The sequence below is a fragment of the Papilio polytes genome, unplaced genomic scaffold, assembly GCF_000836215.1.
Source record: "Papilio polytes unplaced genomic scaffold, Ppol_1.0 DF823980.1, whole genome shotgun sequence".
NCBI classification, from domain to species: Eukaryota; Metazoa; Arthropoda; class Insecta; order Lepidoptera; family Papilionidae; genus Papilio; species Papilio polytes.
Genome location: NW_013525224.1, coordinates 175,289 through 186,123, shown reverse-complemented (window position 1 = coordinate 186,123; position 10,835 = coordinate 175,289). Strand labels below are relative to the sequence as shown.

General features: G+C 36.1%; 2 protein-coding genes across 2 annotated transcripts in view; both read right to left on the bottom strand.

Moving 5' to 3' along the window:
- LOC106101506 (keratin-associated protein 19-2-like) overlaps window positions 1-1,975 on the bottom strand; it is a 4,133-nt gene extending 2,158 nt beyond the window's left edge. The window contains exons 1-2 of the mRNA XM_013280748.1: window positions 1,882-1,975; window positions 470-650 (exon numbers count right to left, since the gene is read on the bottom strand). Of these exons, the coding sequence (XP_013136202.1) occupies window positions 470-650; window positions 1,882-1,893 (193 nt within the window). The 5' untranslated portion in view covers window positions 1,894-1,975. The remainder of the gene's footprint in view (window positions 1-469; window positions 651-1,881) is intronic.
- Window positions 1,976-7,004: 5,029 nt separating this feature from the next.
- On the bottom strand, window positions 7,005-9,424 carry LOC106101498 (aldehyde oxidase 1-like). Its single transcript, XM_013280742.1, has 6 exons — window positions 9,352-9,424; window positions 9,004-9,199; window positions 8,169-8,935; window positions 7,909-8,101; window positions 7,706-7,819; window positions 7,005-7,608 (listed from the first exon to the last, which is right to left on the bottom strand). Exons 2-6 carry the CDS (start codon window positions 9,110-9,112, stop codon window positions 7,538-7,540), a joined length of 1,254 nt encoding a protein of 417 aa, XP_013136196.1. The 5' UTR covers window positions 9,113-9,199; window positions 9,352-9,424; the 3' UTR covers window positions 7,005-7,537.
- Window positions 9,425-10,835: the final 1,411 nt, after the last annotated feature.

Genomic DNA, 10,835 nt, shown 5'->3' with positions numbered 1-10,835 from the left:
TTTTTTTAAATTCCACGCGGAAATTCGCGGACGAAAGCTAGTACTTCATGAAGTCCGTTACAGTCAAATTTGTAGACGAAACTTTAGATGCTTGTACACTCACACTGAACACAAAATGAATGTGCGATTTCTAAATAAAACTGTACTATAATGTTAGCTTATAAATTGAAAAAGAATAAAACATTACTTCCAATATAGATAGCGACCACCGCCGATACCGACGCCGGGAGAATTCTTTAAATATATCCAAGAGAATCGACAATGAGTCAAAGAAAACTTCAGCGTAGATTTTATTCAGAACTAATGTGGGAAGGAATCAACACTTTGAATAGGAACTAGTTGAACTGACGCTGCGATGTGAAATCTTTTGGTCAATTCACATTTAGAAGTATTTCTGCAGCTTTGTGACTTTAAAATTTATTGCGTTTAAAGATTATGTTTGCAAAGTGAAAATAAAAGATGTTCTCACCGTAACCATTGTAGTAGCCGCCGTAGAGGGGCTTGCTGTAATAGCCGAGGAGGTTCCCGCCGTAGCCGTAGTCCCCGTAGCCGAGACCGCGGTACCCGTAGCCGAGACCGGACAGACCGCGCTTCTCGGTCTTCTTAACGTTGTCCGCGAACACCGCACTCATCGCCAGAGCAGCAATCAGCTAAAAAAAAAAGTTAAGACATTTCGTCACTTTACTTCAATAACTTTCATGTTCTAACAAAGGTGGGTTAGGTTCTAACACCAAAACATAATTATTACACATGTCAAAAATAAACTACAAAAATGTCGACAGTTAACCAGCTCGGTGTGTCGAGTACATTATAGCTACGTGCCAATGACACACTTAGCACAAACATCACCAAACCTCACTTCCTTAGCCAAACAAAGTGTCGCTTTTGCAACTCCAATTTGATATTGTTCGATTGTCTAACACTTGTGAAATTTCCTGCTATTTTTTGGACTTCGGGAAAACAATTATACCTTTCTCTATCCAATAATGTCGGCAATTTCCTTTGATTCATTAGCCACTATTGTTCATTTTGATTAAATTCGTTAAGAAATCTATTAAGTAGTGTTGAAGAATACCTTTGTTTACTAATTAGATAAGAAAGAATAGACCCGCATGTTCGCTGTGAAAAGATCCGAGTACAAGATAAAACATTTATGCACGTTGCAGGAGAATGTACCTAATGGAGGTTATTAAAATGTGTATAAGACATAAAGAAGTCTCGAACATTTGAGGAAAGTAACTAAGAAATCGAGTGAAATGTAGAACACTATACGACTTTTGTGCTTAATCATCCTAACAATATAAAAAGACTTGGAGATCAAAATGTTTTTTCAATCATAAAGTCGTGCAAATTTTTTGAAAAATTGTGGATAACCAACAATATTCGCAAACTGTGTACTCGTCGTTTTGCCTCCAAATTAGGCGGTGTCAAACATTAGGGGCTGATATAGTGGGCTCGAATTATGATAATCTGGCACACAACCTTGGGCAAAGCGTCAGGGTTGGAACTGTTATGCTAATATGATACTTTCCCGGATGGTGCGTACGTGAGGCTTTGTATTCCCTGATGAAATTCACAGAATTACAATTACGTATCATTGTGCTGCCGTGCTCGTATGTAGGGCTTGTTTTTTATTCCCACATATTTTAAGAGAATTGTCAATGCTTATAAATTAAATGACTAAAGTTATATGAACAGTGACCCCGGGACCCAAACCCATTTGAAAGACATTTGAAAGGATAACAATTTGTCTTATGCAAAGATATTGTTTATTTAAAGCTACAAGGGCTGAAAAATGCAGACTAACGCATACTGGACATAGTTACTGGCCACACACTGATTTGATGCCTCTAAATTTGAAATAAACAATAGATATCTTACCAAGAATTTCATGGTGATTGATTTGTGAGTGGTGCAGTGGTGAAGGTTGAGAGAATACTCGGCGACTGATGCCTTGCTGCCCCGCTGACTGCTTTTATACAAACACCACGGCGACTTCAATTTACTAGGCTTTTTCATTGTCCAAGGATGTTGTGAGGTATGCGCCACCGCGCGGCCGCGGGCGAGGGCGCGGGCGTAACGCACACGCTGGATACCGCTTGGACTGATACGACGTTCAGCGTTGATTGTCAATCGTTTGAAAACGAGAATAATTGGATTCAAATTTTTGAATAGTATAAAATGTGATTTAATAAACAATTTAATTTAATAAAAATTAACAATTTAACAACGTTTGAGAAACAACACACAAAAAGTTCAATTTCATTTCATCCATACATTAAGACTAGTTAAATGTACATTAAAATAATCTAAGTTCTAATGAGTCTGGAGAAAAGTCATCATTAAAGGTAATATTATGAGTGATATAGGCTATTCAGACATAACGCGTGACGTCACTAATGTCTCACGTAGACACGTCCGACGCGACGAGGCAAGGGAACAACATGCTTTGTTCAATTTGAATTTGCATGAAGTAAAAATGTAAATTTGATATCGTCCAGTGAGTTAATATGACACGACCGAACGTCGGACGTGCAAATGCTACCTCGTCAAATACGATCAAATTAATTTCAAACATGCCTATATGACAGTTTTCATTTACTACACAACATAAATGTAATAAGTTTTAAAGCCAATGAAGGAATAACAGTGTCCTAGAATGTGTGCGAGTAAGGTGAGTGTTGCCAATTTATTTAATAAACTAAAAACAGCCTATCATAAAAACAATTGAAAAACGGTACTTTGCAAATTTTTGTCATTGCAGTTGTTCCTATAAAAGTTGGCGCATAAAAAAATTTATAAATATAACAATACAATACGTGGCGTTTCCCACGATAGCCGTTTTATTGAGACTACGTCCTTTGAAGGCGGTGTAATTATTTTTTACTGAGGTTCTTTTTAACATTGGTGAGACGATACGTGACAAGAATCGTACCTACAGCCCGACATCTGTTGGTCAGTTGTCGACTTAATACAGATCAATAACATTAAGTGCCTATATCTTTAGATCATACCTAGCATCTAAATCTCTAGGATATTACTCTATAATGATTTAAGTATCGAACACAAAAAAAAAATCTATCATATAATAGCTTTAAGAGGTCACTCAATCATAACAATATTATAAATGCGAATGTTTATATGGATGGATGTTTGTTAGCCTTTGTAGCCTAAACGGTGGAACGGATTATGATGAAATTTGGTATAGATGTAGAGGATAGTCTGGAAAAACACATAAGCTACTCATTTTTATTTTTATTAATAACACGCAGACGGAGTCGCGAGCAAAAGGTAGTAGTCTATAAGTTCTATTTGTCTAACTCAAGAGCCGTATTGCAGAGTTCAATATGCATTGTTCGGGGACGACCTCGTCACTGCTGCGCTGGTCACTGTACCATCAGAGAACGTGACCATTTTACGCTCCACAGACCATAGATATAATAAATGAAGATCGTCAATGGACCACAAACTTAAAAAAAATCAATGAGAGTCTGTGGTCATTATTTGTACTTTACTTGATGCATGTCGATAGACTTAGGGCCTCTGTTTTATGGCATATCAAAAGGTTAACTAATTTTATAGCTCTTAAAATAAATATTAGGTCCTCAATAGACAGCACGAAATGTTTCAGCAGACCAAAAAAAGATTTTTTGTTACTTATTTTAGGCAAATTAATTTTGTTAACATGGCGTGTAATTACAAAGTACGAGATAATTAAGGCAAATAGATGTAACTTCAAATATATCGCTTGTTTCTATGAAGAAAAAAATTCCATGAACAATATTATCTACAAATTGCTACAAGAAATCCATACAGTATTCTCACAATTTATATCGTATAAAATATTAATTAAGACTTCCGTTTGCTAATTTAGCACTACAAGGTATTTAGATTTTTTTTGATAATTTATGAAAATATTACTATTATACTTTGAATAAAAAATAATGATATAACATAGGTTATGCGAAAATTACTACAAATTTGAAATTCAAGTACAGTCAATGCCAACAATCCTGTGAATACATTTTACCTTTAAATGTCGGAACTTAAAAATACAATGCATTATAATAAAACATTTCCGTGAGACAGTTTAAAAAAAACCTTCATCAAAATATACTTGTATTACAATTGTGAAATTACGAGTTACGTTAGATGTTTACTGAAGAATTCGTTTATTTAATAATCCTGTAGGAAAGTTTGTTTCTCTCGGACCTGACAACCCTATCCTTACGATAACTTCATTTGTAAATATTTGGGCATCGCCAGGGCTGTGCCAAATATTTTGCAAATAGACACGTAAAACTTTCAGAATTAAATTATCATACCCAAAATTGTCAACTTTTTATAAAGCGGAGTACTTTAAACATTTACAAGTTCATTGGAATCTAATTCTAGAAATGTCTATTTTAATTCGTATATTCATATTGACTTAAAAGTGATATCTCGGCAACCCTATAGCTATAATGAGGTAACAACAGATTGTGTCAGAGGCAGAGGGCCGGTGTGTATGGGACACGTTTGTTTGATACTTTGTTGTTACGTATTTTATGTCAATCTCATGTTTCCGCTACGTGTGATTTAGACGACCCTAGCTCAGGGACTGACTTATATTTTAGTTATCAACAAAAAATACGTATATACTTATGATGCTTACATGCTGCTTACATAACCGGTAGAGATAGACCTAGGAAGAGATGTATGGATTGCGTAAAAGGTCTAAAAGGGACATGATCTAAAAGGGAATGATTACTGAGATGACGATGAGAAGTACAGATGTCCCACATTAGCGTTACTCGATTCATATTTCTCATTCAAACTCTCCTTATCGCCTGTCTATCGTCTCCGTATTTCTCTAGCTATTTTGCATCCCAAATGCAACAAACATTAGTAATTAATACTGATATCAAGTATGTAAAACTTCTAGTAGATTTTACAAAATGTTTAGTTATACTGTTGCTCCAAAACTGTCCTTAGAACTTTTGCGTGTGTTCGCTATTCAAACTGACGCATTTAACGCGCACGCAACATATTACGACACGAAAACTTTAGACTTCGGACAATGTCTTTATTGAGTGCGTGGATAATATTATTAACTATACCCTAAGAATTTAATATTTTAGCTGTATTATATTGTTGCATGGTTCAATTTCACGTTTGTAAAGCTAGTTTAGTTGAGTTGTACAAGTTTTATGTAAGCAACAAATAGCAATAATGTTTACGCTTTTAGCTTAAGGGCAAAATATTTACAACAAAAACATGTAAGAATAAAAAATAGCAAATATGTAAGATGAAGGAAACGTCGAAAATAACCGAGTTTATAATTATTATTTTTAATTGAAAAAAATTAAGTCCAAAAATATAGTGGTCTAGTGACGTCACATTTTTCTCACAGCTTAAATGTCTCATATTAAAGCAGCTTGTGTGTCCGTCAGTACGTGCTGCGTGGCTCGCACTCTGCGGGGTCAACATTACAACTCGCTATTTTAAGAACAATAAACATTATGTGTCGTTAGAGCGTAATATTATCAAAATAATATATGACACACGCTGTTTCATGCTAATTTGGACAATAATAACTGTTATGTATATTTTACAATTATTATTACAAAAAATGCATGCGAGCAATATTTATTACTTAATTTCCAGCTTTACAAGAAACTCGGTAGGTACAGATCTCGATTGCCACCAATTGACTACAATCAAATTCTTAAGTCGGTGATTTCATATTGCATGCAGGTGTCAGTATTTCAATATTCAATATTTATTACGGCTCGTCGTTAGCCGCGAGCATGTTTGCATTATTGTAATCCAGAAGTCTACTGCGCGTGGAGGATAGTTGACACAGTGGTATCCCATGTGTCTAGATGATACCTACCTAAAACTGTGTTGCATCCAGCGTCGAGTCGTGTCAATTGCGAGCAGGCAAAAAGTTTGTATAGCACTATACTTACATTGTTTGTCCATTAGACCGCCTGGGCCTGATGGAGGACTTAATGACTGGACTTGATTGATCACCGAACATCACGTCCTTTTAAATTGATTACATTACAAGTTATATGTACATTTGTTTATTGCTTGACGTCCGATGCGTAACGAAAGTGATTACTGAATTACTGACTGCTGCTCAGCAAATACAAATGAAAGGTAAACTTCGGTTTTACTTATATTTTAAAAATAGTTATAATCAGTCACGCAGGTCTTTACAGTATTCCCTGTATAGTATAGTGTTCCCGTGCGGCCTCATCTGAATGAAATAATAAAAAAAATATTGTTTGCATTTGTCAAATTCGCATGTCATGTTACTCGGATAACGTAGCTTTTGTATGGTAAAAAATTTTTAGAAATTGACCCAGTAGTTTTTGAGTTATTTCAATACTTACAAAAACAAAAATCTTCCTCTTGATGACATTAGCATAGAAAATAGAAATTAACATTAACATTAACATTTGCTTGTAATATTTCATTTCAATACTCATATTGTTTTTTTCATGATCACAATCATCTTTCGCTAGTAATCCATTTTTTTCATTGAGCTTATAAAGTGGCCAAAAACAGCGTCAGTTAATTCGACACCCGCCTCTGCGATAGTTGAGGCGGGAGCGAGCGGAGTGTAATCAAAGAGATCATATCCCAAGTCATCACTCGCTGTTCAGTCGAGTCAGTTAAGACCCTCCTGATGGCAATGAGAATTTGTTCCGCTGACCGCCACACGTTTCCGACTGTGGCATACAATAACGCGATATAAAATACTACTAGCGCCATCTATTATTATTTTTCTTAACTATATCACTAACCTAATGAAGTCATCTCTTCACTTCGTAAAATTATACTTTTAGTTTTAAAATACAATACACATCTTAAAATATGTGCACGGCATATTATAACTTATAGGCTGATTTAAAAATTTGGTTATGATACAATTTCAAAACTACTAACGCCATCTAGTGGTAAATATCGTATACTAATAAAAACATTTTTGGTACAAAAATAAAACTTTATTCCTTAAAACATAATAATATTAATGTATTACATCCAATCTGAAAAGTAATTTGTGGATTATTTTATTTTAATTTTTGTTCTCGCGTAACGCACCAAAACAAAACAAAGTAATATCAGGAAGTACGTCTTTAGATCTGTCTATGATTGAATCTCGCAATAAAGGATCTGTTTAAATCTAAGTAATGCGGGGACACATTTGGGGATAGTATAACAAATCGATTATTCTTGAGACGCAGTGTCTGTTTTAGAGTTATTTTACCTCTGGAATTTATTGTACTTTTAAAACGCATGCATATTGAGACACGAGAAAAAGATTTTCGTCTTTATATGAATAATTATTGTCTTTGAAGGGTAATCTAATAATGGTAAAAATGTGTTTAAAATGTACAGAATGATATATTATGGACATAGACATTTGCTTTAAAAAAAATTAGGTAAAGCAAACACCGTATAATTTGCTTTTTAAATTTTACAGGCGCTAGTTTCAAGACATTTATTCTAATTTCACGCATCTTCATAATAATGTTTAACTTGATTATTAAAAATATTTGAAGTCTTCAAATTTTGTGGCCGCTGCTAAACATACTTGCTCGGTCGTATACGGACCATCTGAAAAATATTTACAAAACTGAATAACTTTTTGATAACCTTTTCAGGTTTGCTTGTGTTAGAAAAATGTTAAAGTATAAAGTTAGTTGAATCTTACCGATTTGGAACCACTGAGTTGCCGGAATGCCTGACTCCAGTCTCGCTGCAGAGATTGCTTCCCGCATCGCCAGCGGTATTGCTACCGCTAACGAAGTGCCAGGTTCCCCCGTAGCTAAAACGTAATTAATTGTTACATTTATTTTGACAACAATAACTTTTAACACACAAAATTATACACCGCTTAGGACATATATTTAATACCTTTAGCTCCGAGATACATGTTGGTGCTGTAAGAATTCTCTCTGAAATAAATTCGGAAATCTTGCGCGATGTCCTTAGCTTGAGGCAGCCAGTAGTTCCAGGCGCGGTCGGAGAGCACCTCGCCAGTGGTCGGTTCATATTCCATTTTCTCACACGTCCAATATCCTAGTCCCATGATAAAAGCTCCTTCTATCTGCCAATAATTAATTCAACTTGTACTTACTGACTTATAACAACAGAGATAATTAGCTAATACTTACTTGTCCTATGTCTATTTCAGGACTAACACTTTGCCCTACGTCTTCTAACAGATCTACTCGTTTTATTTCAGATTGTCCGGTTAAAATATCGACTTCGACTTCAGTCACAATAACACCGTACACTTGAGAAGAATTCTCTTCTCCCAAATTAAGAATTCCTCGACCTTGAAGATCAATGTTAGATTTATACGCTTTGTAAACGAGCTCCTCCCAAGTGGGGTTTCCACCCATTTGTTGCTTGATCGGTTCCAACCTTCGAAGTATATCTTCGCAAGCTCTCTGGACACACAACGCGACATTGAGTGATGCCACACTACCTGAAGTAGGAGCAGCATTAGGAGAAATAATTGTATTTTGTCCTTTCACGAGAATTTTACTTAAGGGTATTTGGAGAAAGTATGCACATATCTGAGCGAGCTTGGTGTTGATACCCTGCCCTATCTCTATAGCTCCGTGAGTGATGGAAACAGTACCGTCGTCGGAATACACAGATACGGTTGCAGACGTAAACGTAGTATTGAGAGCCGACCACCTCATGAAAGCGACTCTCAAGCCGCGCTTCAGCCATCTATTTTCCGAATTGAATTTCTGCACGGCAGCGCGTCTATCGTCATATTGTGATTTTATTTTTAAATCGTCCCACATTTCCTGAACTGCATTATAGGACAGGTCTAGGTTGGCTAGGCGAACTTGTACCGGATCTAGACTCATTTCATAGGAAATTCTTTCCATTATGAGCTCCGCGTTTGCAATCGCTTCCAACGACCCTGCAAAGAAGTACATATGAAGTCCAAATCACAATTAAATACAATAATGTGTTCTTAATATTTCTCACCTGGAGAGCGGCACCAAGAATTGGACGCGGTGTCAGTAACGACATTATACAAGCTGAAGTTCCAAGTGGTTTTATTGTAGCAGTTGTTGCAGAGCGGGGCGGCGAGCATTATGAGGGGTTCGTTAAAAATATGCCCGTTGTCAGTGTACAAGTTGCAATTCAAGTATTGAACTACACCTGTGTTATTTACACCCACCTGAAAAATAATATCTAAAGAAATATTGGAAGCGACAAAAAATACAATGTTACTCCTAATCGGCAGACATTTATAGCGTAAACTTTTAAATTACGTGACGTAGTGCATATATTTGACAAAAACTTAGTACTTTCTTGGATGCTGAAATGTACCTCATAATTCGTCGTACAAGGACACCTTTTGCCGACGGCTCTGAGGTTGGTGGTGAGGTGCTGCACGAAGCGACAGGGCTGGCGGCCACCGTGCCCTGATTGTTGCGGGTCAGTTTGTACCCATACGCGCCGCCCACTTGGCGGACGTACACGTCTATCCTGTGAGCGAAGTCTTCTTATATAATGCCAGTTAAAGTCATAAAATTAAATAAAACAATCGTGTAAATTCTAATAGGTGTTTTATTAGTGTCAGTGGACGAAATGTAGAATAAAAGATCTGTATTTCTTTCCATGCTTCGTCCGTAAAAAATTCAATAACACTAGACAAAAACTTCGTAATATTTATGAAGATTATTTGCCAATCACAAAACTGAAGTTGAGCACAACACTTTCCCCCGTATTAAAGTAACACATAGTAATAAGTGTAATCAATGTTAGTAATGAACTTTTTAATATTATATTTGACTTACTTGTTTAGTGGCATATTTAAGGCTCGAGAAATGGCAACCTGTACGCCCATTGACAGTTGAGTTGCCGCGTGAACTTCTAATCCATCTTCCGAGGGGATAGAGACGCTGCACAAAGTTTCCATACAAAATGGATATTGTTGATAAATAGTCATGGAACCATTTATCACCTTCGATACATCAGTACCTTTGTTTGTTGCTGTTACTGAAGTGTAAAGACTTAGTCTGTTAGGATCTTGAACAGCTTCCTTAACGTCTATAACTGGTTTCTTAACATTGCTGTAAGTGACGTCGACGAGGTTGGCAGCTCTGTCCGCGATGTGTTGCGTTTCTGCCACGATCACACCTACAGGTTGATTGTAATATTGTACTTCACTGCTGCAAAATATCTCTTCATTTTTTAAGAAAAACAAATCGTCAACTGGACTGAATGAGTTAAGTCCGGGTACATCTTTGGCGGAATAAAACGCTACAACTCCTTTTTCTTGCTGAAAAGTTGTAAAGAAACACATTACAGTCTCCTTTTTTAAATCCATTTTTTTATATAAACTGCTCGTCTGATAACACATTTATTTTACTGAAATATTTTATTGTTTAAAATCTTACCAGTGCTTTGCTAGGATCAATAAGTTCTATATGTCCCAAAGGTACTGTACTTAGTACAAATGATATAAAAACTTCATTTTTGATCGGCGGCAAGTCGTCAGTATAAATGGTTTCACCAGAACACTGCCTCTGAATAAAATCAAAGATATTCATGTTTTTACGACATCAACTAATATGTTTAATTAGATGGCAGTGTAGTAAAGAAAATACCAAGGTATTACGAATGTTCTTACTTCATCAAAGGAATTTTAATCGTTGATTAGATTATTATCAGTAACATCATATTTTCTTGTATAATAAAGATCATGTAACTCACCAGCGCCTCGATCTTGGGAATGGGTTTGGTGAGGGGCCACAAAGTGGGGTTTGTCTGTATGTGCTGGCTGCCGCGGCTCGCGGGCCGCGTGTCGT

What these genes read in the sequence shown, in the direction of transcription:
- LOC106101498 (XM_013280742.1), bottom strand. Translation starts at nt 9,112, where the DNA reads ATGCTCGCCGCCCCGCTCTGCAACAACTGCTACAATAAAACCACTTGG. An exon ending in TTCTTGGTGCCGCTCTCCAG is followed by an intron (nt 8,936 to 9,003) that starts GTGAGAAATATT and finishes ACTTCTTTGCAG; the next exon opens with GGTCGTTGGAAGCGATTGCA. An exon ending in CATGTATCTCGGAGCTAAAG is followed by an intron (nt 7,820 to 7,908) that starts GTATTAAATATA and finishes ATTACGTTTTAG; the next exon opens with CTACGGGGGAACCTGGCACT.